Source organism: Oryctolagus cuniculus, chromosome 12, assembly GCF_964237555.1.
Source record: "Oryctolagus cuniculus chromosome 12, mOryCun1.1, whole genome shotgun sequence".
In the NCBI taxonomy this organism is placed as follows: Eukaryota; Metazoa; Chordata; class Mammalia; order Lagomorpha; family Leporidae; genus Oryctolagus; species Oryctolagus cuniculus.
Genome location: NC_091443.1, coordinates 63,901,697 through 63,929,146, shown reverse-complemented (window position 1 = coordinate 63,929,146; position 27,450 = coordinate 63,901,697). Strand labels below are relative to the sequence as shown.

General features: G+C 55.7%; 3 protein-coding genes across 3 annotated transcripts in view; 1 reads left to right on the top strand and 2 right to left on the bottom strand.

Moving 5' to 3' along the window:
* Positions 1 to 14,497, top strand: part of DNAJC17 (DnaJ heat shock protein family (Hsp40) member C17) — a 38,144-nt gene extending 23,647 nt beyond the window's left edge. The window contains exons 2-11 of the mRNA XM_002717978.5: positions 1,722 to 1,791; positions 2,808 to 2,866; positions 3,100 to 3,187; positions 6,194 to 6,279; positions 6,518 to 6,614; positions 7,160 to 7,203; positions 7,535 to 7,609; positions 8,824 to 8,904; positions 9,355 to 9,465; positions 14,309 to 14,497. Of these exons, the coding sequence (XP_002718024.1) occupies positions 1,722 to 1,791; positions 2,808 to 2,866; positions 3,100 to 3,187; positions 6,194 to 6,279; positions 6,518 to 6,614; positions 7,160 to 7,203; positions 7,535 to 7,609; positions 8,824 to 8,904; positions 9,355 to 9,465; positions 14,309 to 14,431 (834 nt within the window). The 3' untranslated portion in view covers positions 14,432 to 14,497. The remainder of the gene's footprint in view (positions 1 to 1,721; positions 1,792 to 2,807; positions 2,867 to 3,099; positions 3,188 to 6,193; positions 6,280 to 6,517; positions 6,615 to 7,159; positions 7,204 to 7,534; positions 7,610 to 8,823; positions 8,905 to 9,354; positions 9,466 to 14,308) is intronic.
* On the bottom strand, positions 11,126 to 12,372 carry C12H15orf62 (chromosome 12 C15orf62 homolog). The gene has a single exon (XM_008269184.4). It carries the CDS (start codon positions 12,229 to 12,231, stop codon positions 11,659 to 11,661), a length of 573 nt encoding a protein of 190 aa, XP_008267406.1. The 5' UTR covers positions 12,232 to 12,372; the 3' UTR covers positions 11,126 to 11,658.
* Positions 14,498 to 14,579: 82 nt separating the features above from the next.
* Positions 14,580 to 20,931, bottom strand: GCHFR (GTP cyclohydrolase I feedback regulator). The gene is made up of 3 exons (XM_002717979.5): positions 20,327 to 20,931; positions 16,449 to 16,543; positions 14,580 to 14,946 (listed from the first exon to the last, which is right to left on the bottom strand). Exons 1-3 carry the CDS (start codon positions 20,360 to 20,362, stop codon positions 14,823 to 14,825), a joined length of 255 nt encoding a protein of 84 aa, XP_002718025.1. The 5' UTR covers positions 20,363 to 20,931; the 3' UTR covers positions 14,580 to 14,822.
* Between the last annotated feature and the right edge of the window lie 6,519 nt (positions 20,932 to 27,450).

The following is a 27,450-nucleotide window of genomic DNA, read 5'->3' as shown; positions in this document are numbered from 1 at the left end:
GTCCAAGCACTTAGGCCATCTTCCACTACTTTCCCAGGCCATAGGCAGGGAGCTGGATCAGAAGAGGAGCAGCTGGGACACGAACCCACGTCCTTGATGCCACAAGTAGAGGCTTAGCCTACCTTGCCACAATGCCAGCCCCTAGGTTTGTTTTATAATAAGAATATTTCTATAATAAGAAATTTTTTTATTAAAAATAACTTCTTGGGGCTAGCACTATGGCATAGTAGGTTAAGCCACTGCCTACAATGCCAGCATCCCAAGTGAGTACCAGTTCAAGTCCCAGCTGCTCTACTTCCTATTCAGCTCCCTTCTGATGCACCTGGGAAAGCAGCAGAAGATGGCCAGTGTACTCGGGCCATTGCCACCCACGTGGGAGACCTGAATGGAGTTCCAGTTCTGGCCATTGCAGCCATTTGGGGAGTAAACCAGCAGGTGGAAGATCTCTCTCTCTCTCTCTCTGTCTCTCCCTCTCCCTTCTTCTCTGTCATTCTGCCTTTTAAATAAATAAATCTTTTTTTAAAAAGTTTTTAAAATATGCATTTATTTGAAAAGCAGAGTGACAGAGGTAGGTAGGTTGCAAGGTCAGGCTGAAGCCAGGAACACAGAAATCCATCCAGCTCTCCTATGTGGGTGGCAAGGAGCCAAGTACCTGGGCCATTGCCTGCTGCATTAGCAGGGAGTTGGATAGGAAGCATGGAATAGATGGGACTCAAACTAGGTACTGTGGTATGAGATGTAGGTGTTGCAAGCAGTAGCTTAACCCCCTATGCCACAACACTGGCCCCTTCATAATTTTTTATTTTTATTTTTAAAGATTTATTTATTTATTTGAGAGGCAGAGTTACAGACAGAGACAGACAGACAGAGAGAGAAGTCTTCTATCCTCTGTTTTACTCCCTAAATGGCTGCAATAGCTGGAGCTGAGCCAACCTGAAACCAGGAGCTTCTTCCGGGTCTCCCATGTGGGTGCGTTTTAAAGATTTATTTATTTGAAAGGCAGAGTGACAGAGAAGGGGAGAGAGAGATCGATCTTCCATCCCCTGGCCCACTACCCATATGGTTGCAATAGCTAGGTCTGGATCAGATCAAAGCAAAGAGCCAGGAACTTCATCCTGGTCTCCTACATGGGTGGCAGAGGTCCAAGCACTTGGGCCATCATCCACTGCCTTCCCAGGCTCACCAGCAGGAAGTTGGATGGAAGCAGAGCAGCCAGGACTCAGACTGACGCTCCAACCTTTCATAGGTTTTTTTTTTTTTTTTTAATGAGCTTTCCAGTTGATGGAGATTTGACTGATGCCTGTGGTAGATAAAAATGGGTAAGCAGTGCTGCAGTGAGTAGTTTACCTCTGCACACCCAAATTCCTAGTGCTGCGTCAAAGGGAAAGTATGTTTTAAACTTGATGGCTAAACATTCTTCCAGAGAAGTTTGCCCAGTCACATGCCCACCGAGGGTTTGTAGGGAGTACCCATCTTCAGGGGGCTGTAGAGAAACCTCTGCCCTTCCAGGAACCCCTTGCCACATCTGTAGTGCTGTGGGAAGGGGCCAGGCCCATCTCTTGGGTGGCAGTGACTGGTGCCCTCCACAGGCCTCTGTCCTCCGTTGCAGACCTGCACAGTGGCTTTGAAGTGGCAGCCAACAGCCTCTCTCTTAGGTGGGCCTCAGACTTCCTGTTGTCCCTGGGGTGAGAGTGAATGACCCTGTGTTCTGACTCTTCCAGGTGAAGAAGGCGTACAGGCAGAAGGCCCTCTCCTGCCACCCAGACAAAAACCCCGATAATCCCAAAGCAGGTGAGACCCTCCTAAGGCCACGGGGAAACAGAGACTTGCTCACCTGGGCATTGCATTTCCCGGCACGCAGGTGTGTGAGTGCTATGGAGGGTGGCTGCACACAGCCTGGCTCTGGGCAGTGGGTGCCGGGGCTTCACTTCACAGGTTTGGGACGTCTGGCCAGTTGCTGTTGTATTCACCTTTCCTTGCTGGTCTGTCACCTGCTCTTGGCTTTTCTACCATCCTGTAGCTTCTTAGAATTGCCTTTCCTGGGCTGGCGCTGTGGCGTAGTGGGCTATGCCTCTGCCTGCAGTGCTGGCATCCCATGTGGGTGCCAGTTCTAGTACCCACTGCTTCTCTTCTGATCCAGCTCTCTGCTATGGCCTGGGAAGGTAGTAGAGGATGGCCAAGTGCTTGGACCCCTGCATTTGCGTGGGAAACCCGGAGGAGGCTCCTGGCTCCTGGCTTTGGATTGGCCTAGCTCTGGCTGTTGTGGCCATTTGGGGAATGAACCAAGATAGAAGACTTTTCTCTCTGTTTCTCCCTCTTTCTGTAACTCTACCTCTCAAATAAATAAACAAAATATTTTTTTAAAAAAGAAAGTATTTTCTTTCTTTAAAAGATTTATTTATTGATTGATTTGAGAGAGAGGAAAACAGAGAGAGAGCGAGAGACAGAGACAGAGGGAGAGGTCCCATCCACTGATTCACTCTCCAAAGGCCTGCAATGGCTGGGACCAGGCCAGGCCTAAGCCAGGAGCCAGGAACACAATCCAGATCTCCCACATGGGTCGCAGGCACACAACTACCTGAGCTTGGTAGGTCACTGTTGCTTACCAGAATGCGCATTAGCAGGAAGCTGGAATAGGGAGCAGAGCCAGACTCTGAGCCCATGTACGCCAGTGTGGGAAGCTGGTGTGTCGCAGCGCCTCTTAACTTGTGTGCCGGAGACCTGTCCCAAGGTGGTCTTTTGAGGGAGTGCACTGCCACCACGTGTAACCACCATTTTCTCCTCTCTCGTTTTGATCCTGTGCATAGCTGAGCTCTTCCACCAGCTTTCTCAGGCCTTGGAAGTGCTGACCGATGCTGCGGCCAGGGTGAGTGCGTCTTCCTTACCTGAACTGTCCTCGTGGTAGAGAGCGTCCTGCCCTTTACCTTCATCCTCTGCCCTCTGCCCTGTGGCACCGTCCTTGCTGTCTGAGCCCTGGAGACCCCGTCACCAGGCTGCTGCCCCAGTGGTCTGGGGCTAGGAAGCAGGACCAGGAAGATGACGGGCCTCTGTCTCTGTTCTCCGACTGAATTGCTGCTCCGTGTCCCTCTGTCCCACCAGGCTGCCTATGACAAGATCAGGAGAGCCAAGAAGCAGGCAGCAGAGAGGACCCAGAAACTTGATGAGAAGAGGAAGAAGGTGAAGCTTGGTAGGTCCCCCGGGCAGCTGCTGCCCTTCACCGTTTCCGTTCACCTCCCCCCCTTTCTTCCTGGACATTCACTACAGCAGCTCCAGGCTTGGCCCAGACTCGGGGCCAGACTCTGTTCTGAGAAGCTGGATCCTGAAGACACTGTCAGGAATGATAATCATGATAATCACCAGATTGCCTGTTGGCTGAGCAGTGTGACAAGAGCTTTAATTGTCACACCAACCCACTTTTACAGGCTGGGTTTTATAAGCTGGGACACCGGAAGTTTAAGAACCTGCCGGGGCCGGGCTGTGAATTCATGGAGTGTGGGATTGGCATTGGCATTCCCTGGGCCAGGCAGGGTCTTTTTATTTCTTCCAGGTTCACACCTGCCCAGAGATTTTACTAAAGCGGTGCAGCTCTTCTCTTTGCTAACAGCTTTATTACAATATTCTTTGCATGTCATAACATCCACCCATCCCACGCGTGGTGTTCAGTGATCTTTAGTAAAGTTACAAATGGTGCTACTATGTTTGTAAATCAGTTTTAGAACATTTTCATCAACCCAGTAAGACTGGTTCAAGCCTTATTTACTCATTTTTCTTCCTCTATATTAAATATAGATATTCAATATCTCTATGTGTTAGTGCACATTCATACATGTACATGCATAAACTCATACATCCATTTCTTTCTTTTTTTTTGAGTTTTTTTTTTTTATGATCAATTCCAAACATAGTACAGGGAAGATGGAATGAATATGAAAAATATCATTTTATTTCCCCATTAAACACTAAGTCATATTATTCCAAATGTGTTCCAAAATCCTTAGCCAGATAACCACTTCCAATCACTACTTTAGTTCTAATGTTCACCAAGAAAATAGTCAAGTAACAGGAAGCCATTATGAGAAACCCTCTAGAGAGAAGAGCTACATTGCTGTCTATAACTTAACTTAGCAGATTATTCTCTCAATATTTAGCAAGTTTGCTTCCATTAGTTTATAGTGACATTAAAATAAATGTATAATTTCAGAGTCAACATTCCTTTCACTGTGAACATAAAACTTCTAAAGACGGCTGTGAGTTGGGGTACAGTAAGGACTGTGGCTGTAGGGACTGTTCAAAGCCAGAATGACTGGCAGCCTTAGAAAGGCATGAACTGTATACACACTTTCAGTATGCTACTGTTCCCCACATTTTTTTCTTGGCATACTTGTCTCATAATATGGTATAAATAATTTCCTCAGATTTGAAAAGATAGTCAAGATGAACACCTTTTCATCTTCATTTCTTTTTTTATTTTATTTTATTTTTTATTTATTTGACAGGTAGAATTATAGACAGTGAGAGAGAGAGAGACAGAAAGAAAGATCTTTCTTCCATTGGTTCACTCCCCAAATGGCCGCTATGGCCGGTGCTGTGCTGATCCAAAGCCAGGATCCAGGTGCTTCTTCCTGGTCTCCCATGCGGGTGCAGGGGCTCAAGCACTTGGGCCATCTTCCACTGCCCTCCCAGGCCACAGCAGAGAGCTGGACTGGAAGAGGAGCAACCAGGACTAGAACCCACCGCCCATATGGGATGCCGGCGCCACAGGCGGAGGATTAGCCAAGTGAGCCACGGCGCTGGCCCCTCATCTTCATTTCAAAATAACTCTTTTAAATGAAAAAGTGTCTCACATTTGTTAAATATGTTCTAGAGATGAATTTAAGTATTTTCTTCACTACATGTATAATTTTTCCACCCTGTCTTAGTGCCTCATTGCAATCAGTTTGGCAATAAGACCTCTCTAGTATTCCATGAAAAACTGCATTCAATAGATTATAAGATTGTTATGTGTGCACCCAAATTCTTATATACTACAACAAAGTCTAAAAAATGTGTGGCCATTCATCAACACCTTTGCATCCATTGTTGCAAATAACCTCACATATGTATTTAATTCAAATTTTGTGGAGAAAGGGTACAAAATAAATACTACAGTATTTCTTCAACTCTATTTAATGCTGCCTAGAGTTAGATGAACAGATTAATATTACTAAGAGGAAAAATCAAATGGTTTTAAGGTCTGTTTTCTAAGTAGTTAGAAAAATTTCACAAAACAAAGAGCCTGTGCCAACACATCTTTCTTGTAGTGTAATATAATTGCTGATAGGAGGTAAAGCTGCACGCAGTTAATACACACATGAGTATAAACAGGTATGAGCCACCACTAAGTCACCGTCTGGTGAAAGACTTCTCAGCTGAAGTATCTGGGAACAGGATTATGGGAAGTGAGAAGGGGTGAACAGGTTTCCAGTGGGAATAACTTTTATGGGCCTTGCCATTAGCATTGACTTATATGTAACAGTCCACCGATAGAAAAAGGGATATCCTTTCCAACAACATCCATTTCTTTATCAAGGGAAAGGAAGTTTGAGGTAACAGAAAGGAAAGTAGTAAGCCCCAGGCCTGAGAGAAGCGTCGTCACGGCAGCTGGCTCGGCACAGGCCCCGCAGCGAGTTTCTGTGAGAAGGTATAGGGTGCTCAGGGCCGCGGATGCTGCCTCCTTCGACCCGCCCATCCCGTGGGAGCCTCTGGATCAGGCCCACAGGGAGGCTTAGAAAGGAGAGCGGCGTAGGGGCAGAGGAGACGGCGAGAGCTCGAGTGCAGTGGTGGGGAATGAAACAGAGCCAGGGTGAGGCCTCAGGTCAGGCTCTGGTGCCTGACTGCAGGCACGAAGGCCAGGAGTCCTGCCTGGCTCTCTGCTGCTGCCGCAAGCACCTGCACCTGTTCCCGGAGCGAGCCAGCCTGCTTGTTCTCACCCTTCCAGCCCCCGGGCTGCTCTGCTGCCCGTCCTTCCTCTGTGCTGTGGCTCTTCTCCACGGGCGAGGACTTGGGGACATGTGGGCACTGAGGGAGGGGTGGGGTCCCTGGATGGCCTCGTCCCGCGCGAGGCTTCGGGAAGCACCAGAGCTGGGGTGGGCTGAGGCTGTGGAAGAACTGCGCAGGCCAGCAACTTGGTCATTCATTCAACCCTTGTGCCTAGACCTGGAGGCCCGGGAGCGGCAGGCCCAGGCCCAGGGCAGTGAGGAGGAGGAGGAGAGCCGGAGCACCAGGACGCTCGAGCAAGAGGTGGGCATCCGCGCACACTAGCACCAGGGCTTTGGGCAGGAGGAGGAGGAGGGATGTGGGTGGCTGGTGTGGCAAGGAGGGCCTGCTCTTTCCACCTTCCTCTGGGGCAGCGGAGTGCCTTGTCCCCCCGACAGGTTGCTGAATCCTAGCAGGTGGTGCCTCCCAGGGACCTTTACAAGGGGAGCCAACCTGGAGCTGGATCCAGGCAGAATTGTCCCCCTCCACCCCCACTCTGCAGATTGAACGCCTCCGAGAAGAAGGTTCCCGGCAGTTAGAAGAACAGCAGAGGCTGATGCAGGAGCAGATGCGCCAGGAACGGGAGCAGAGGCTGAGAGGTGAGAGCCATCGTGCCCCGATCCGTGTGGCTCCGCAGTGCCCAGAGCGGCCGCACTGGTGCTCAGTTGAGTTGCTGGAACCCTAGGAGCATCCATAGCACTCCAGCTCTGTCACATGCCCCTGCCCCTTCTTCCTACCACTTCTCTTGGGCCTGTTTGCTTTTTTTTATGCCTGAGATGGCCTGGCCGTGGTTGTGTTGTTCCTGGCAGAGGTGGCTTTCTTATGGAGCAAGTCCCGGAGGGAAGCCTTGGGACACTTTTTCAGTGGAACTGGGTGGTCTGTCTCTGCCTCCTGCTCCCACAAGGTGTTCCTAGCCCTTCGTCTGGAGAACACTACCAGGTGACCTCCAGGAGGGCTGTGCAGACCACACCTGGGTGGCGGCTTCTCTGGGAGCGGGGGTGAGATTGCATCCCCTTGGCCCACCAGGCCCCTCACCAGGGCAGGTGTGACCTTGCTAGGTCCCTCTGGCCCTGGCCTGCATCCCCTTTGAGAGAACCTCTGACTCCCGTACGTTCTTCTTTTCCTCTTTTCCCAACATTTCTAGGAAAGGCAGAACATTGTGAAGCCAAAGGAACCCCTAAACTAAAGGTGAGCTGAGGCAGGGTCTGCGGGCCACCTGCCCCGCCTCCCCGCAGCAACAACAGAGGCTCCCGTGGCTCGAGGGGCTGCTGGAGGCCAGGACTGCCTGTCAGAGCTCCCCACAAAAGGCAAGGGCACCGCACACCCCGGAGCCCTCTGCGGGTGCGCCTCACAGCGCAGGAAGCGCTCTGGAGCGGGTGCCTCTTGGTTTTCAAGGGGACAGCCGGGTTTGGGTGGTGCGTCCCAGGTCACCGGTGCTCGGAGATGAGGAAGTGCCTGCTCACTTCTGGGGTCTGGTGCTGGTCAGCGCGGGTGGTGTTGAATGGTGCTGTCTTTTCAGCTAAAGTGGAAGTGCAAGGAGGACGGGTCCCAAGGTGGCTACTCCGAAGATGTCCTCCTGCGGCTTTTGCAAAAGGTCTGCCCCAGTGACTTCCCTTCTTCCCGTCCCCAGTCTGCATCTCCGCCCAACCCCAGGGTCCTCTGTGCCCGAACTCTCCTTAACATCTCTACCGGCTGTGTGTGTGTGTGTGTGTGTTTTTTTTTTTTCTGGGAGCGGGGCTGTCTTGGCTGATTTCTCCCAGGTCCTGGTCTTCCTTTCACTTGTGTTGCCACGTGTGTCTCTCCTCTACCTCTGTCTGGCCCCTACCTCCCTTAGAAGCACAGGGCGTGGCTGAGTGTGTGTGTGGGGGGTGTCTGGCACAGGGCCCTCCCCCCACCCTTCCCCTGCTGTAGCCCACTGAGGCATCCATTGCCAGGACGCCAGTCCAGGTCGCCAATCTTGCCTTAGCTCTACTTTGCTGTCCTGTATTACTTGAGGAAAAAGTCTGTCTGGGACAGGTGTTCAGTGTAGCAGTTAAGGTGCCTGCACCCCGCGTCAGGGTACCTGGTTCAGTCCACTGCTCTAGCTCCTGATTCCAGCTTCCTGGTAATGTGGACTCTGGGAGGCAGCAGCTGAGGGCTCAAGCAATTGGGTCCCTGGCACTCAGGTGGGAGACCTGGATTGAGCTCCTGGTTCCTGGCTTTGGCCTCAACTTGGCCCAACCAATGTGGCGTTTAGAGTGGACCAGTGGAAGGAAGCTTTCCCTCCCTGTCTCTCAAATTTAAGAAAGGGAAGGAAGGAAAGGAAGGAAAGGAAAGAAGGAAGGGAGTTTAAAAACACTCTTTCCTTGGGCGGGCATTGTGGCATGGCAGGTAAAGCTGCCACCAGCGATGCATCCCATATGAGCACTGGTACATGTCCCAGTTGCTCCACTTCCAGTCCAGCTTCCTGCTAGTGGCCTGGGGAAAGCAGTAGAAGACAGCCCTGCCACCCACATGGGAGACCTGGATGACACTGGCTCCTGGTTCCTGGCTCCTGGCTTCGGCCTGGCTCAGCCCTGGCTGTTGCACATCTGGAGAGTGAACCAATAGTTGGAAGATCTCTTTCTCTCTCTTTTCTTCTGTGTGTCTGAGTTTCAAATAAATAAATAAATCTTAAAAAACAAACCAAAAAAAAAACAAACGCGACCTTCCTATTTCTGCTCTGGCCAGCAATGGGGTTATCCGCAGCTACAAGGGCTGTGTGTGCTCCCTGGGCTGGGCTGGGCTAATGGCTGAGCCATGCTTACTGGGCTCCCTTTGTCCCCACAGTATGGTGAGGTTCTCAACCTGGTGCTTTCCAGTAAGAGGGCAGGCACTGCTGTGGTGGAGTTTGCGACTGTCAAGGCTGCGGTGAGTGCCTTGTCATCTAGGGCAGCAGCCCTATCCCACGGGCCCCAAGTTAGGCTGTCCACTCCCAGGGCATCTCTGGGTCTGTACAGAGCCAAGGCTCCCCCGGGGCCCCTGACCCCTAGCACAGCTGGGGGAGTGCTCCGGGATGAAGGGGAGGCCCAGTGACTTTCAGGTTCGGGACAGCTGGCTCCACACCCTCTACCTCACTCTCCAGGTTGGAGGCCCTCACACTGCCTTCCCAGCCTTGTGGTCCTCGCTCCCCCAGATGAGCAGGGCCTCCCCCGTCCCGAGAAGGGTTGGAGCTTCAGCACACCATCATTTTCAGCCTGTTGAGGTTGCCGGCTCTGCTCGCAAGACCAGAATGCTGGTTCCGTTTTTCCTGTGGGCTTGGGGGAGCCGCTCTGTGGCTGATTTGATGATGGCACTAGGACCGGATGCTCTGTTTGGCAGGCGCTGGCTGTGCAGAATGAAGTGGGCCTTATTGATAACCCCCTGAAGATTTCCTGGCTGGAGGGACAGCCCCAGGGCGTTGTGGGCCCTGGCCACCCAGGACTGTCAAAGGTGAGGAGAGAGGCCTCACCCAGCTGGGCCTGCTCGGGTCTTGGGGGTCCTCTTCCTGTTTGGGCTTCTCTGGGGACACTGTCTATCCAGATATAGCCGAGTGGGACTGGTCGGGCCACCAACCCAAGCTGGAGGCCTGTGGTTCTGTTGGCCTCTTTCCCCCCTGAAGGGGGGGGAAAGCCCCCCTGCCTGGGGGCTCTACCCTACCCAGGGTTCTTAGGCTTTGCTTTCCCGCCACTTGGGGCTCCTGGTGGGCTCTCCTCCTCACCCACCCAGAGGGCTCCTGCTGCCTTTGCTTGTGGAGGGAAGCAGCTGGGGCTTGGCTCACCCAGAGCTGCAGGGGAGGGGCAGGTGACCTCGGCAGCTGCGTCCTCTCCCAGCGCTTCAGTTTCCCAGGTGTGAATGTGCACTGGACAGGGGTGACCAGGGCTGTCTCTTCAGAAGCTGCCCTGCTGATGCGGGGCCACCGCCTGCCGTACTCATGAGGGATAGGCCTCCTGGCTGAGGCTAGCTCACTGCCAGCCCTCAGTCCTCAGCTTCCACGAAGGCTCACGTGAGAGCCCCTCCCCTGGCCCTGGCATTTTCCAGTCTGGAGGCAGAAGTGGGGTTGGCAGGGCTTGTGGCCACCCCACCCCCGTCTTGGTGATACCGATTGCTCTGGGGCAAGCTGCAGCCTGGCTCAGCCCTCTCTGGAACAGCCTGGGTGCCTGCGGTCTGCCTCCTCAGCGGGTTCGCAGGGCACTGCTCCCGTGGCCCTCCGCCATGCCACCAGCTCTCCTCCTGCCAGAGCGCTCTGTGAGTGTGCTCAGACCCCGGACAGCGGACCAACAGGAACTGGTTCGAGCCCAACTCGGGACCCAGTTTAGAGACTTCATTCCTACAACTAAGTCCCTGCATTCCACGGCCTCATGGGACACTCCATAGGCTGTGTTAGTTTTATTCTTTGGCTCCTCAAGCCACAAGGGAGGCTTTCAGCTTGGCACCTGGGCCAGGGGAGGAAAGGGGAGGCTATGGATAGGGCCTGTGGAGGCAGCGATGTTGCAGCCTGCCCTCCCCTCTGCCAGGCTCGAAGAGGCCTGGGTGTCAGAACCACATCGCCCCGGCCAGGCCGCGGGGTGAGGCAGAAGCACAACCTACGGCCCTGACCTGGCTGGCAGGCCCATCGTCAGAGGTTCGGGCAGGGCAGAGCTCCCCCAGTCCCGGTGGAGGGTTCTGGAGACCAGCTGTTGCCTCCTCATGGTTGAGTCTACCCCGATTCAGGCTTTTCTCCCAGGAAGGGCATCTGCCACTGTTCAGCTGCATTTCCCAAGAGCTCCATCACCAGTACTTCTGGGAATTCCCCAAAGCACCTGATTACCAACCGTGCCTGTGGCTTTGGCTGCCACTGCCTAGAGCTGCCTTCCGTGGCACTGGGGACTGCTCTGGACAGCTGTGTTGACAGGCTGCTGATCATCTGAGTTATCACTTATGTCACTATTGGCCTGCCTTTGCATCCCCTGGATGCTTGTCCCTTCTACACGCCACTGATGGCCTAGGCCCAAGGCCAGTGCTGTCCAGTGAAACTTAACCCCAGGATGTTAATGTTCATCCTGTACCCTCTACTGTTGCAGCCATTAACCATGTGGAGTTGCTGGACATTTGAAATGTGGGACTGAGGAACTGAGTTTTGTATTTTATTTTATTTCAGTTAATTTCAACAGCCAGATGTAGCAAGTGGCTGCCACATTGGACAAAGTCAGGCCTGTCCCCCATCTCCTCTCAGGTCTTCCCACCCTGCTCTTCGGCCTGGGCTGGACCAGTTTTGCCCAGCATTGTGCGGGGACCTGTGTGTTGACAGTGGCTTCAGAAGGGGCCGGCGCACGGCACGATCGGTTCTGCCCAGTCTGTGTCCTCCCATTCCGTGACTTGCCCTGTGCCACCCTCCCACTCTGCAGGCCTTTGCCGGGTTCCTGCGTTGCAGGGTGTGGCTCCCTTCCCTGGCTGCGCCAGCTTCCTTCAGGCCTCCTGCCAGGAAGTGGCCCCTCACCATTTCTGACTTGCCTCCGTACCTTGCTGGGGTGACCTGAAAGACCACTCAAGTCCAGGGGGCAGCCGTGGCCCTCGATTGCCATCCCTGCCTTTTCCTTAACCACGACTTGCGTCCACAGCCGCTAGCCCCTTCATCAGCCCAGCTCTGCTCCGCCCCGCCCCCATTCAGGAGCTGGGCTCACTGGGAAACTGCTCCCTCAGCAGCTGCAGAACTTCCTCCAGGAGTGACACCCCCAGGTCCACCTTGAAGGAGAAGAAGGGATCGTTGAGGTCCGGGCCAGGCGGCCCCTGGAAGGGGGCAGTGTCCACAAGGTCCTCTGAGGAGTGGTGGAGGGGGGCTGCCAGGGAGAGCGCCGAGGGCAGGGTGGCCGAGTAGGCAGCAGTGTAGGCGGCTGGCGGCTCCAGGATGTTGGGGCAGCTGGAGCTCTCTTGGTAGAGACGCGGGGGCTTGGGTGGGGCCAGCAGGGTGGCCCGGGGCTGCTCGTCCCCCCACAGCGGCAGGCGCCGGCCATCCGGCCTCCCTCGCAGCTCTCTGATGACCTCTCGGTTGCTGTACTCCTCGTGGTCACCGCCAGCCGTGCTGGCCTGGCTGAGCACGCTGCCCTGTCGCCAGAGTCGCCGGGGCCGCCCCAGGGTCAGCCGCTTGAAGAAGGGGGCGTTGCGGAAGGAGCCTTTCCGCCAGGTCTCCATGGGACCCCGGGAGCCAGCAGGCGGGCCCTGCACCCAGAAGCCCAGCATTCAAGAGCAGCCAGCGACCACTGCGTCCCTCTGGAGCAGTGAAGCCAAGGATCAGGGAGCCACCCTAGTGGGCGGGAAGCAGGGGCCGCGGGGCTCGTGCTCTGCAGCCCTGGGCCAGCATCGTGGATGGTGAGCGGAGGCCCCAGGAGGAGGCTGCTTTTTTTGTTCAGGAGAGCAGAGAGCGGCGATTTTCCCACGGGGCAGGAGTGGCCTGGTTACTTGATAGGGCAGTGGAAAAACCCCAGAGGAAGGAGCAGCACTTACGGAGCCGGAGCTGGAGCCAGGCAGCACCAGGGTGGCAGGGACGGGTCTTCTTGGCAGCGGCAGCCGCAGCCGCCCTCCTTGCACGGGTGGGAGCCGATGGGACCCAGCTCGCCCGGTCCCCAGCCTGTGCAGGGCAGTGCAGGGCTGCGCCCTCTCCGCTGGCGGCCTGGGCCTCTGATGAGTGGCTTGGCTGTTTGTGGCAGCGTGCGGCCGTGGGGCCGCGTTTGTGTTCTCAGCTGACTCAGTCAGGTGGGAAGCCAGCTTCCTGCTCTGAGGTAATTGTGGCATCCCGTGCAGGGATGGGGCAGCCGCAACCAACACCCCAGGGCAGTGGAGCGCCCAAGATTCCTCTGGGGGCAGCCCTGCCCTGTGTCACCAGGCCACTTCCTGTCGCTTCCCAGCCCCACCACCGCGGCCCCCCAGCGTGTCTGGGTGGGAGGAGCCCAGGGAGGTGGGAGTTAATTGATGGCAGGCTAGGCAGGGGAAGGAAGAGACTTGTGGCTAGTGCGGCTGACTCAGCCCTGGGTGACAGGCGCTCTCATTTGCTGGGCCCGCAGGAATGGGGAGGGGGGAGCAGCCCCATAGCTCTACGGGCTCCACGCCTCCCAGGGCGGGGCTCTGGGCAGGCCGCAGGTGAGTCTGAGTTTTCTTGTCAGGGCGGCTGCCAGCATCCAGCTTGGTGGCTCAGCTTCCTCATAGTCCCTCACTTTGCCCAGGCAGCACCCTGGCAGGAGGGGGGCGGCCAAGGCCAGACACCCCACCCCCACCCCCACCGTCGTGTGCACACCCCTCCTCCCCTGCTGCTGGGCCTTCAGGGGAGAGGGCTGCCGGGAACTCTCAGCAGGCTCTGTCTGGGCCGGCACTGAGGCTGGAGGGGGTGGCTCCTGGGCTCCCAGCAGAGTAACACTTCCTGTTTCTCTACACCCCTGACCCCAAACCAGTTGGCCAGGGCCTAGCATCTGAACCCCAGCCACTCCCTTCCGATTTCCTGGCTCACTGGCCACCAAACTTTCCTCCTGGCTGTTGGGCGCCAGCGTGGTGTGCCACTGGGTGGAGCCACGGCACCTCCAAGCCCTGCCCTGGCTCGCCCGTGCTGGCTCTGGTGGGCGGCACTTACCCTAGAAGCCCTTGCGACCACAGGATTGTTTCGCTGGGAGGGAGGAAGTGATTTAATTTGCACTGCAGACCTTATCAGGGCTCTGCTGTTGAGCTGGTTCTCCAGCCCACAGCCTCGGCCCCCCTCCCCAGGTGGCTGTTTGTTATTCTTTTGATTATTAAAATACAACACTCCTTAATCCACTGCACTGTGCTAGCAAGATCACAAAGGAGCCGGGAGCCCTGGTGTGTATTTTAGAAGGCACGCCGGCCTCACGCTGGCTTCCATCCTGGGGTGGGGCAGCGCCCTCTGTTCGGAGGGCAGGGCTCCCTTTTGCATCCTCAGCAGCAGCCAGGCCACCGGGAGGCCAGGCAGCAGGGGCGGGGCCGGCTGCAGCCCGTGGCTGCCAGAGGTGGGAACCTGTGCGGGCAGAAGCCACGCTGGGCAGGTGAAGGGCCAGGGGGCCGGGCTGGAACCCCGGGAGAGGGCCGCAGCCGATGCAGGTGGGAGGGGCCTGGGGAAAGGAGGTGGGGGATCTGGCCGAGGAGAGCCCCTGCCGCCTGGGTTCCAGACGGCTGCCCTTCGAGCTTTCCCTCCCGCCAGCCTCCTCCCTCCCGACTCAGACCGCAGCTCTGCCCGGGCCCTGTCCGTTGAGCCTGGAGTCTGTGGGGCTCTGCCTGGCTGCTGCTGACCCTGCCTTGTCCCCTCCTTCTCCAGGGCTCAGTGCGGTCGGAGAGGGACTACGAGAGCCTTGTCATGATGCGCATGCGCCAGGCCGCTGAGCGGCAGCAGCTGATCGCCCAGATGCAGCAGGAGGACAAGGAGGCGCCGCCCACGTAACTGCAGCACCGGCCCCGACCCGCAGCCCCTTTCTTAAGACTCTATAATAAACTTTTGTTTTTTAAAGAGTTCTTCTTCCAGCCCCACCCCCGGGGAACCCTGGGAAGTGGATGCGAGGCGCAGCACAGACAGAGCAGAGGAGGCCCGCTGGGCAGAGCCTTTTATTGTGGGAGGGGGACTAGCTTCCAAGGCCCCGGGCCTGGGGCGCCCTCCACTGGGGCCCAGCTGCTGACAGGGGCAGCCAACCCACAGAGCACAGCTGGTCAAGGCCAGGCCTGAAGCTGCAGGGCAGTTGGGAACACGGGGGCAAGGGCTGCTGCCCCCATCCCCCCAGGCCGGCTGAGTCGAAGAAGGAGACGACTGGAAACAGGGGGCAGCCCCTCCGTGAGAGTCACTCCTTGTGCAGGCACCACACCAGCGTCTGGCCCACTCCAGTCATGCTCAGCACCCGGAAGCCCCTGCGCTCCAGCTTGTCCAGGACGATGCGAGGAGGGTCGTTGACGTAGTACTCAGAGCTGCAGAGACACCAGCGCGGTGGGTGAGGCGCTCCACAGAGCAGACCCCTGCAAGCTGGGATCCGCTGCCGGCCAGGCCTGGCCAGAGCTCTCGTGGTAGAGACACACGGGCCAGGTGCTCCCTAGCGGGTTGCCCTGCCCCTCCCCTGCCAGGCCTGTCCATTGTGCCATCTCATTCATTCCTCCCAGCAACTTAATGATGCCACCATAGGAGGGTACTCAAGAGGTTTATGAAGCAATGGAATGAAATGGGGCTACTGTGGTACAGCGGGTTAAGCCGCAGCTTCTGAGTGCTGGTTCTAGTCCCAGCTGCTCCGCTCTGACCCAGCTTCTTGCTAATGCACCTGGGAAGGCAGTACATGATGGCCCATGTGGGAGGGACCAGATGACGCTCCTGGCTCCTGGTTTTGGCCTGATCCAGCCCTGGCTGTTGGGGCCATCTGGGGAGTGAACAGCAGATGGAAGACCTCTCTCTCTCTGTGTCTCTGCCTTCCAAGTCATTCAAAAAAATTTTTTTTTAATTAAAAAATCAGTATTTCAAAAGAAAAAAATTAAAAAAAAACAACAAAAAAGAAAACAAAAAAAAAAGAAAAAAAATAAAAAATCAGTATTTCTTGGTGCAAGAAAATTCTGAAATCCATGGATAGATTTTCTTATACAGCCCATGACCTTTTTGAAGACCCCTGGTATTCTCGAGAAAACAGAGGAGTTGTGTGGGTTGCCCAGCGGCACACAGTAGAGCGCATGTTGGTCTGACAGCAGCCGTGGGAGGCTGGCGCGGGTGCTGTTCAGGAAGAGCGGCTGCTCTCCCGGGGCGCCCTGGCGGGGCCGTCCCCAGCGCGGGGCAGGGTGCTTTCTCTCCTTTCGCGTGTAACTGACACTGCAGGTGCAGGAAGCAGATGAGGAGCGCAAGCCCCGACTGGGCTTCTAGAGGCAGATGCTCCACGGCAAAGCGAAGGGGCTGGCTTCTGTCTCCAACCTCGACCCTCGGGGCTGGGTTTGGCTCCCTTCTTTTTGCCTCCTGTGACCTGGGACTCCCTTCAGCAGCTCCTCTGGAGCTCTAAGCCTGTGTAGCCGGAGTTTCCCCTGCCTAGTGGGTAGGAAGGGGTCACGGCTTAGACACGGCGCTGGTGCGAGTGACGCCGAGGGAAGCAGCCCTGTCCCAGCCGAGCCGGACTCCTGCTCTCTGGTTGCTAGAGCTTAGCTTAGTGACCCAGCCAGCTCTTCAAGACAGAATCCTTCCTCACCGTGTCTTTGCCTGATGGGGGCTAGATGAGAGGGCAGGGCAAGGAGCAGGCTGCTTCCGGCAGCCGAGACCCAGGGAGCAGACTGTTGCGAAGCATGAGCCGCCCTGTGACGGAGGCCAGTGGGAGGCCTCGGGGGGGCATAGGGAGGCCATGGCGGACCCTAGAGAGGACAGGAAGCAGGCAGGGGTTGTTGCCCCTGGACCTGGTGGTAGTGTAAAGGGATCAGGGGCCAGTGTGGGGGCAGCAGCTACTTACAAGTTGTTTCCAAGGACAATTCTCTTGGCGGCTCCCAGATGCTGCATCAGCTCTGGATCCGAGTACTCATCGCCCACCATGGTGGGGCCCACCTCCTGCAAGGGAAGCCACGGTGGCTGTCAGGCCTCCACTCTCCTCTTCCCCTGCCTGCTGGCCCTGAGTGAGCTGCTGATCAAGGCTGCAGGAGACCAGGCCCAGCCGGCACGGGCTGGAGCCCCTCAGGGATGAAGCTGAGCAGCGCTGGGCCTCCCCAGCCCCGCTAAGCTGCACTGGGCATTGCACGGCTGTTGGCACCTTCATGCCAGGCACTGGCACCCACGTCTGTGTACATCAGCATCACCTGGAGGCCAAGAGGTGAAAGCGCATCCATGAACGCTGACAGCGGCACTGGTCGCAGTACAGTGGCTCAAAGGAGGAAACGGCCCCAGCGCTGTCAGCTGGAGTCTTACCTGGCAGTAGGCGGACTCAAGTACAGACACTGCAGTGTGGGTGACCCTGCCGACGCTGGGTAAGTCAAGTGAAGGCGGCAGCGGGAGACGGGAAGCAGACTTGTGGTTACCAGGGGGAAATGGGGAGTGGCTCACTGGGCTGCTTTTTAGGGAAAGTAGAGTAGCTGGCGTCTCCTCTAGCAGCATAAATTGCTTGTTTGATGGTGGGGAGAAATCCCCAATCCTTTTGGGTTACAAAAGTGAGCGGTCGGGGCTGGCATTGTGGCTTAATGGGTAAAGCCAGTGCCTGGATACCAGCATCTCACATGGGTGCCGGTTCAAGTCCCGGGTGCTCCACTTTCAATCCAGCTCCCTGCTAATGTGCCTGGGAAAGGCAAAAGATGGGCCAAGTGCTTGGGCCCTGCACCCAGGTGGAAGCCTTGAAACATGCTCCTGGCTTTGGTGTGGCCCAGCCCTGGCTGTTGTGGCCATCTGGGGAATGAACCAGCAAATCGAAGATCTTTCTCTCCCAACTATTTCTCCCTTTCTCTCTCTTTCAAATAAAAATTTTAAAAAGTGAGATGTGTTGTGGGTGCATAGTAGAAACTGAGTCTGAATTGCTTTCCTTCCATATCTGTGCACACATCATTGAAGCCATATTTTTTTTTTTTAAAAAAAGAGATGGATAGCACCTGGGGGCACATTGCCAAGTATGGATTTCCCAGTCTCAGTGTGAGTTCCAGGTGATCTAGGAAGGGGCACAGGAATCTACTTTTTTTTTTTTTTTAATGTATTTATTTTATTTGAGAGGCAGAGGCAGAGAGAGAGGGCAGATTCTTCCATCTGCTGGTTCACTCCCCAATGGCTGCAATGGCTGGAGCTGTGCTGATCCAAAGCCAGGAGCCAGGGTCTTCTTCCATGCTTGTGTCTTTCCAGAGAATGCAGGACAGCCTATTTGGGTATCAGCCAGAAACATCAAGCCTGCAACTGATAGTCAACCAAAACCAGCTGAACAAGACTGAGAGTCCGCCTTGTTAGCAGATGCACCTGCCCTATCGTCCTACCCTGAGGAACTGCTCATAGCCACATTCGCTACTGCTTTAGACCCCACTAGCTCTGGTCAGCCACTCAAATGGCCCACAGTCTGTGTGCAGTCATGCCATTCCTGATACCATTGTTCCTCATTCCTACCCCTATCTGAGCAAGCACTCCTGTGGTCTCCCGTTTTGAGTGCTGGTTAGTCAATGACGGGTAAGATCCCCTGGGGGACAACCTAAGACAGGCACAGCCTCGTATGGAGACCACATGGAAACGGGGTCAATAATAGTATGGCCAAGAATCATGCCTCCCATTGCTCAAAAATAAATGAAAAGGGGGAAATGTGGTGGAATGAAAAGGCCATGCCAAGATGGCCACTGGCAAGCGAGCATCAGTTACTCAGGAATGGCTTCAGAAACCCCCTGGGAAACCACCTGGCAACAGAGCCTGCCTGGAAACAGGCTGTGATTGGATAGGGCATAAACCTCCCCTTGACTGGATTGGCTGCCTCAGCTATATAAGCTGTTGTACCAACTGAAATAAACGAGTCTGTGGGCTGCTCACTTCTGGCCTGCTTTCACCCAGCTCCCAGGGTCTGTGTGGTGACTCCACACTTCTTGCCCCCACCACGCTCCTCCTCTCAGAACAAATCCACAGCAACACTTCCAGGTCTCCCACGTGGGTGCAGGGGCCCAATCACTTGGCCCATTCTCTGCTGCTTTCCCAGGCTGTAGCAGAGAGCTGAATTGTGAGAGATGCTGGTACTGTAGGTGGCAGCTCTACCTGCTACACCACAGCGATGGCTCCAGGAACCCACATTTTAAAATACTTTATGGGGCCTGCATTGTGGCACAGCAAGTTGCCACTTGTGATGTTGGCATCCCATTTGGGTGCCAGTTCCTGTCCCAGCTGCCTTTTTTTTTTTTTTTTTTTTTTTGACAGAGTGGACAGTGAGACAGAGAGAAAGGTCTTCCTTTTGCTGTTGGTTCACCCTCCAATGGCCGCCATGCTGCGGCTGGCACACCGCGCTGATCCGAAGCCAGGAACCAGGTGCTTCTCCTGGTCTCCCATGGGGTGCAGGGCCCATGTACTTGGGCCATCCTCCACTGCACTCCCTGGCCCTAGCAAAGAGCTGGCCTGGAAGAGGGGCAACCGGGACAGAATCCGGCCCCCCGACCGGGACTAGAACCCGGTGTGCCGGTGCCGCAAGGTGGAGGGCGGCGCCGGCTGTTCCTCTTTGATCTCTGTTTTTGGCCTGGAAAAGCAGATGGCCCAAGTGCTTGAACCTCTGCACCTGTGTGGGAGACCTGGCAGAAGCTCCTGGTTTCAGCCTGGCCCAGCTGTGGCTCTTGTAGCCATTTGGGGAGTGAACCAGCAGATGGAAGCTCGCTCTCCTCAATTCTGCCTTTCAAAAATAGTAAATTTCAAAAAAACAGTATTTTATTGGAGAAGTAGAGAAGCTTCCTGTCAGCTGGTTTGCCTCCCAGGTCCCTGCAGCACTGACTTCGGTCTCCCACCTGGAAGGCAGGGTCCATCTGCTTGAGCGGTCACCTGCTGCCTCCCAGTGTGGGAATTAACAGCAAGCTTGAGGCAGGAGCTGGAGCAGGGACCTGAGCCTGGGCACTCTGATTCGGGATGTGAGTGCCCCACTGGTGTCTGGACCACTCGGCCAGATACCCACCCCAGGAACCCCCGTTTCACCTACTGCCCTAAAGGCACACTGCCGACAGACCACCAGGTCCGCCTCTTCCTCTGCCCCGCATCCCCAGCGCATGGGGCTGTGCTGCACAAATGGGGTGGGGCCATCTGATAATTCTGAAGCTCAAAGGGGCCTCCTGGGGCCACCAGCACTCTCTTTACCCGGAGGAGAAAGCGGCACCTGACTCCTGGATGGCGTCCTCCCCGCCTCTATGGCCCCTTCTCGCCGGCCCTTCTTTTCCTCTCCTGAAGCCCCAGGGACCGTCCTTGCTGGAGGTGCCCAAGGACGCAGCTGGGGGCTGTGTGCACGCCAGGGCTTTGGCACGGCTTTCAGCGCAGGAGCGCGTCCTTTTCCTTCCCAACGCCTTCCCTCAGGTTTGTCCACTTTTTTCCTGCCGAGTAGCTCCGTGTAGGGGGCTGGGAGCTGCACGTGTGCCGGCAGGGCTCCCTGCGTCCCCCCACGGACGGCTAGGAGACTCGCCCCGCGGCGCGGACGCAGCACGCGGCCCAGCTCGGGGCCACGGAGACTCCGGGCCGACCAGAGCTCCCGAGTTGCGGAAGAGGGGCTCAGCCCGCTTCCCCAGCTCTCTCCGCCGCCGAGGGGGGCGTGTCCGCGCGGGCTCCGGATCCAGCCTGGGTGGGCACTGCCGAAGGTGCGACCACAGCTCCCTGCGCCCGGAACGGGTTCCAGGTGCCAGGGCAGCCGGTACTCACCGTGCGGATCTGAGTGCTGATGAGCAGGTAGGGCATGGTGCACGCGTCCCGGCCCGGCTCTCAGCTCCTCTCGCGTCTCCTCTGGACTGCGTCCCGCAGCCGGGATCCCGTTACTCCGGCGGCGCCGATCCCGGGGCGGCCGGCCAATCAGGAGCGGCCTGCGATGACGCGCCCGGCGCTCCACCTGCCCGGCCTTGGGGCTGCGGACTTGGACCCCGGGCGGAGTGCGGGCGGAAGGGGGCCTGTGGCTTGGAGGCGCGGTGTAGCAGCAACCCCGACGTCCCGCACGTCGTGACCCTACCCTCTCTGCCTGCAACCCTTCCGGACAGGCTCTGGAGTCCTGGCGACTTCGCTGGCCCTTGTGAGGCTGAGCACAGAGCTAGGGCGACCTCGCTGATGGTCCCGGGCTGCAGCCCAGCCGGCCCAGGGACTCTGCCTTACGCTCGAGGGGGGCGCTCCCCAGATTGCGGAGGTAGGGGCTGGGGGCCTGTGACTGGCGCCAAAACCCCACCCCGGGCGCCCCGCGCTGCCGTCCCCCTAGGTTGAGTCTGTGAAGGAACTGCGCGCCGGACCGGGTGACGAAACGGATGGAATCTGACCCTCCCTTGGGGCCGCTTCCCGCCGGGCTGGAGAGACGCGGCGCACGCGCGCTGGCCGGCCGCGCCCGCGGCCAGTGAACGCGGCTCCCCCGCAACCGGGCCCTCGGCGTCCAGGCGGCTGTCTCACAGTCTCACAGCGCGACCTTCCGCTGTGCTCGTAGTGAGCGGGTGTCAGGAGCAGAGCAGACAAGCAGGGGCTGTCACCGCACCCCGGTGCAGGGAGCGCGTCACCTCCTGCGGGCGCCTGGTGCTGTAACTGACCGGACAGCGCCGGGACTGCGTTAGGAGGTCGCATGGGGTTAAGCCCTGGCCTGTGGTCCTCCGAATCCCCGGTTCCTCCAGGGGCACCATGTCAAGCCCCAGCTGCTCCACTTCCGATCCGGCTCCCTGATAATTCACCTAGGAGAGCAGCGGAGGATCCTTGGGCCCTTGCCACCCGCGTGTGAGTCCTGGATGAAGTTCTGTGCTCCTGGCTTGGGCCTGGCCCAGCTCTGGCTATTGTGGCTATTGGAAATTGGCAATGACTCAATGGACAGGAAAGAGCTCTTTTCTCTGTCTCTTCCCCTCTGTGTTGCTCTGCCTTTCAAATAAATAAAATAAATCCTTTTCTAAAAAATAGGTGTTGGTTTATAGGAAGGACTTCTAAGAGTCCTTTTAAAGATTTATTTATTTATTTATTTATTTGAAAGGCAGAGTCACAGAGAGGCAGAGGCAGAGAGAGAGAGAGAGAGGTGTTCCATCCTTTGGTTCACTCCCCAGATCGGCACAACGGCCGGAGCTGTGCTGATCCGAAGCCAGGAGCCAGGAGCTTCTTCCAGGTCTTCCACGCAGGTGCAGGGGCTCAAGGACGTGGACCATCTTCTACTGCTTTCCCAGGCCATAGCAGAGAGCCAGATTGGAAGTGGAATAACTGGGACTTGAACCGGTGCCCATATGGGATGCTGGCAACTCAGGCAGCGGCTTTACCCCCTACACCACAGTGCTAGCCCCAGTTTTTAGAAATTTGATTTATTTGAAGGCAGAGTTAGAGAGAGAGACACACACAGAAAATTCTTCCTTCTACTGCTTCACTCCCCAAATGGATGCAACAGCTCTGGGGCTGGGCCAGGACTCAGCCAGGATCCCAGAACTCCATCCGCATCTCCCACATGGGTGCAGGAACCCAAGCACTTGGGCCATCTTCCACTACCTTCCCAGGTGCATTAGCAGAGAGCTGCATTGGAAGTGGAGCAGCTGGGACTCAAATGGGTGCCCACATGGGATGCCGGCATTGCATTAATCTGCTGTACCACAGCACAACACTGGCTCCAATAAAACTGTAAACGATAAAATGAAATGAACTGCTTTGCAGAATACCAAAATAATCTGAAAAAAACTGGCAAAGGAAATATTTTTCATCAATAAAGTGAATATTTACAAATCGCTAAATATCAAGTATTGATGTCTAAACACTCTGTTGGGACTGACACAATCACATGTGCGTGCCCTCTGGTGCAGCCAAACCTGCCCTAGATAAGCCTCAGAACACACACACGCAGTGGGATGCACGCACAAGAAGCGTCATAGCAGCGCTCTGCAAAAAACCGGAAACTGTTGCCCGCAGCGCCAGCATCCCATGAGGCTGCTGCTCCACTTCCCATCCAGCTCTCTGCTAATGGTCTGGGAAAGCAGCGGAAGATGACTCAAGTGCTTTGGGCCCTGCACCCAACACAGGAGACCCAGAGGAAGCTCCAGGCTCCTGGCTTTAGATCGGCACAGCTCTGGCCATTGCGGCCAATTGGGGAGTGAACCAGTGGATGGAAAACCTCTCTCTCTCTGCCTCTGTAACTCTGCCTTTCAAATAAATAAATAAATCTTAAAAAAGAAAAGTGTAGACTAGTAGACAGTCACACAGAAGTGAAGATGTAGGAGCTGGTGCTGGCATCCCATATAGGCTCTGGTTTGAGTCCCAGCTGCTCCACTTCTGATCCAGCTCCCTGTTAATGCCCTGGGAAAGCAGTGGAAGATGGCCCAAGTGCTCTCCATGTGGGAGACCCAGGAGAAGCTCCTGGCTCCTGGCTTTGGTCTGGCTCAGCTCCATCCATTGCAACCATTTGGGGGAGTGAACCAGTAGATGGAAGATCTCTCTCTCTCTCTCTCTGTTTGTACTTCTGCCTCTCAAATAAATGAATAAATCTTAAAAAAGAAAAGTGACGGTGCACTGCTTCCCTTATCAAAGTGCCTGGGTCAAGTCCCAGCACCTCTGCTTCAGATGCAGCTTCCTGCCAGTGTGCACCCTGGGAGGCAGCAAGGGATGGCTCAGGTGATGGGGTCTCTGTCACCCACATGGCTCCTGGCTTCAGTCTCACCCAGTCCTGGCTGTTTTGGGAATTAGGAGAGTGAACCATAGATGGAAGCTCTCTGGCCCTCTTGTCTGTTTATATCCAGGGGGTGGAATTTCCCTGCTTGGTCTGCCTTTCAAAAAAATGAAAAAAAAATTTTTTTTTAAAAAAGCAATTAAGTGGCTTTGGGGATGCCGGGATCCCATGTCAGAGTGCCTGATTCAAGTCCTGACTCCTCTGCTTCCACTTCCGACTCCAGCTTCCTGCTGATGTGCACCCAGAGAGGCAGCAGGCGATGGACAGCTTAAGGACCTGGGTCCCTGCCACCCCATGGAGGATCCAAATTCAGATCCAGGCTCCTGGCTGTGGCCTGACCCAGCCTTAGTAGCTGTTTCAGGCATTTGGGAAGTGAACCAGTGGATGTGACCCAGCAGGCTAAGCTGCCACCTGCAGTGCAGGCATCTCATGTGGAGTCCCAGCTGCTCCGCTTCCGATCCAGCTCCCTGCTAATGTGCTCGGAGGTGGAAAGGAGAGGATGCACAAGTCCTTGGGTCCCTGCATGAAGCTCCTGGCTCCAGCCTGGTCCTGCCCTGGAGCCGTTTGGGGAGTGAACCAACAGATGGAAGATTCTCTCTCTCTCTCTCTCTCTCTCTCTCTCTCTCTCTCTCTCTCTCCTCCTTTCTCTGCCTCTCCCTCTCTCTCTGGAACTCTGCCTTGCAAATAAGTAAGATAAATCTTAAAAAAAAAATTATGCGGGTATCATGGCATAGCAAGTTAAGCCACTGCCTGCAATGCCGGCATCCTATATGAGTGCCAGTTTAATTCCTGGCTGCTCCATTTCTGATCCAGCTCCCTGATAATGGCCTGGGAAAGCAGCAGAAGATGGCCCAAGTGTTTGGGCCCCTGCACCCATGTGGAAGACCTGGATGAAGTTCCTGGCTCCTGACACTGGCCTGTCTCAGCCCAGGCCATTGTGGCCATCTGGATAATGAACCAGCAGATGGAAGATTGATTTTTCGCCTTCTCTCTGGGTAACATGACTTTTTTTTTTTTTTAAGATTTATTTATTTGAAAGTCAGAGTTACACAGAGGAGAGGCAGAGAGAGAGAGAGTGAACAAGAGAGAGAGGTCTTCCATCTGCTGGTTCACTCCCCAATTGATTGCAAGGGCCAGAGCTGAGCTGATCCGAAGCCAGGAGCCAGGAGCTTCTTCTGAGTCTCCCACATGAGTGCAGGGGCCCAAGGACTTGGGCCATCTTCTACTGCTTTCCCAGGCCATAGCAGAGAGCTGGAACAGAAGTAGAGCAGCTGAGATACGAACCAGTGCCCATATGGGATGCTGGCACTGCAGGCAGCAGCTTTACCCTCAGTGCCACAACATGACTTTCAAATAGATAAATCTCTGAAAAATTATAACAAAAGTAAGGGCATGATAAAGTGTGATACATATAATAGGGAGAAATTCCTCTGAGAGAGAAGGGAGGTAGGCAGGGTAGAGAGGCTGGGGTGGGGATGTGATGGTCTCCTCCACTGAGAGACAGGGGCACAGGCTTAGGAACATATTGGGGTGGGTGTTGTGAGGCAGTGGGCTAAGCTGCCACTTGGGACACCCACATCTCATATCCAGAATATCCTGGCTGCTCTGCTTCCAATCCAGTTTCCTACTAGTGCATCCTGGGAGGCTTGACCCCTGCCACGAATATGGAAGACGTGGATGGAGCTCCTGGCTCCTTGCTTTCACCTGGCCCAAGTCTGGCTGTTTCAGGCATTTGGGGAGTGAACCAACAGATGGAAGATTCCCTCCCTCCCCACCTTTCAAGTAGATGAAAATAAGTAAGCATTTTAAATATATATTCCTATCTTTATACATGTATTGTTAATGCTCTTCTGTAGCCACTATGTATGTATGTATTTATTTATTTTAAAGATTTATTTATTTATTTGAAAGGCAGAGTTACAGAGAGGCAGAGGCGGAGAGAGAGAGAGAGAGAGAGAGAGAGAGAGGTCTTCCATCCACTGGTTCACTCCCCAGATGGCTGCAACAGCTGGAGCTGGGCCAATCTGAAGCCAGGAGCCAGGAGCTTCTTCTGGGTCTCCCATGTGGGTGCAGGGGCCTAAGGACCTGGGCCATCTTCTGCTTTCCCAGGCCACAGCAGAGAGCTGGATTGGAAGTGGAACAGCTGGAATTCAAACCAGTACCCATATGGGATGCCGGCACTACAGGCGGCAGCTTTACCTGCTATGCCACAGCACTGGCCCCACCACTATATATTTAATACAAACACAATTTTAAAATAAGAATCTTTGGGGCTAATGTTGCGGCACAGTGAGTTAAGCTGCCACCTGTGGCACAGGCATCCCACATCAGAGCGTCAGATTGAGTCTTGGCTGCTCCACTTCTGATCCAGCTCCCTGCTCCTGCGCCTGGGAAAGCAGCAGAAGATGGCCCAAGTCATTGGGCCCCTGCACCCGTGTAAGAGAACTGGATGGAGTTCCAGGCTCCTGGCTTCAGCCTGGCACCCCCTGGCCAGTGCAGCCATTCGGGGAGGGAACCAGGAGATGAATGATTCTCTCTCTCTTTCTCCCCCCTTCTCTTCTTCTAGACTGTTATTCTGCCTTTCAAATAAATAAAATAAATCTTAATAGAATAATAATCTTTTAAAGTGTCAGGAGCCGAGGGTATTAGACCCAAAGGGTAAGGCCACCATCCCAAGGCGTTGGATTTGTCACCTGTCTTGGAACAGCCGGGTCGGTGATGTTCAGGGTCGAGGGCAGGACAGGAGTTGGGGGCCTCTCCTGCTCACCTGTCTCAGGCAGGCGGTGAAGCGGGAGGGGAGGAGAAGGCGGTGGCTGTGCCTGTCGCGCGCCTCCCAGGCTGGGCTGCATTGGCGGAGCTGTTCTGCTGATGCCCACAAGATAGCACCGTCCCCAGCCCGCGCCGCCTGCCCGATAGCATCTTTAATATCCAGGGGGAAATGAATTCCCCCGCTCGCTCCGCCTGCCTGGCCTGGCCTCTCCCCAGGATCACCACCATCAGTTCCGGCAGCACAGCCGCCTTCCCCAGGAAAAGGGGCGGGGCGGGGGACCGTGCTCGTGCGGCTGAGCTTTGCATCCTGTCTGAGAAAGGGCCTACCCCCACTGCCCCCCTCAGTGGCGCTTCCTCGCTTTGGTCCCCCGAGCCTGTAGCGCAGCGGCCAGGAGGTGAGTCAGCCACGAGCCGCGGCCAAGAAGGGCGAGGGGTCCCGGGCCCGAGCGTCACGGAGCAGAGGGTGACAAAGCCACCCATTGGAGCCTCAGGCGTGAAGGGGGATGCAGGGTGAATTCCACCACGCATGCGGCTGGGGAGGTTCCCCAGAGGGAACGAGTTTATTTCTTCTAAAGTATAGTTCATATTTGTTCTTGTTAATGTAGTACTGTAAAAAATGGAAACGAGACTGGAAAAAGATACAACATTTCTTGCCACCAAAGCAAGTGTAGTTCAATCTCTTGGACTATCCTCAAAGGTGCGAATTGGACTGAATCTTAACGAAGAGGAAGAATTACCGAAGTTCTATTTCTGACATTGTAGGGTGTATATCAGAACTTTTACATTGCATTTTTTTTTTTTTTTTGGACAGGCAGAGTGGACAGTGAGATAGAGAGAGAGAGAAAGGTCTTCCTTTTCTGTTGGTTCACCCTCCAATGGTTGCTGCGGCCGGCATGCTGCGCTGATCCGAAGCCAGGAGCCAGGTGCTTCTCCTGGTCTCCCATGGGGTGCAGGGCCCAAGGACTTGGGCCATCCTCCACTGCACTCCCGGGCCACAGCAAAGAGCTGGACTGGAAGAGGGGCAGAATCTGGCACCCCGGACTAGAACCCAGGATGTAGGCACCGCAGGTGGAGGATTAGCCTATTGAGCTGCAGTGCCGGCCTACATTGCATTTTTGAAAGGCAGAGTGAAGGAGAGGGAGAAGTTTACTCCCCAAGTGCAGGCAACAGCCAGGGCTGAGGCAGGCTGGAAGCAGGAGCCAGGAATTCAGTTTGGGTCTCCCATGTGAGTGACGGGGCCCAACAGCTGAGACAACACACGTTGCTCTCCGGGATGCAGTACCAGGAAGTAGAGTAGGGGGACCGAGACCCACACGCACTGGGATATGCCAGGATAGGGAACCTGGGCGCCCAAGTAGCAGGGTACAGGGCTGCCCACAAAGTCCATGGCACCGCACCT

Bases quoted from the DNA above. Each gene is read 5' to 3' on its own strand.
- C12H15orf62 (XM_008269184.4), bottom strand. From the start codon at position 12,231: ATGCTGGGCTTCTGGGTGCAGGGCCCGCCTGCTGGCTCCCGGGGTCCC.
- GCHFR (XM_002717979.5), bottom strand. From the start codon at position 20,362: ATGCCCTACCTGCTCATCAGCACTCAGATCCGCACG. The intron at 16,544-20,326 runs GTGAGTACCGGC...CTTCCCTTGCAG, and splicing joins TCAGCACTCAGATCCGCACG to GAGGTGGGCCCCACCATGGT. The intron at 14,947-16,448 runs GTAAGTAGCTGC...GTGTCTCTGCAG, and splicing joins ATTGTCCTTGGAAACAACTT to CTCTGAGTACTACGTCAACG.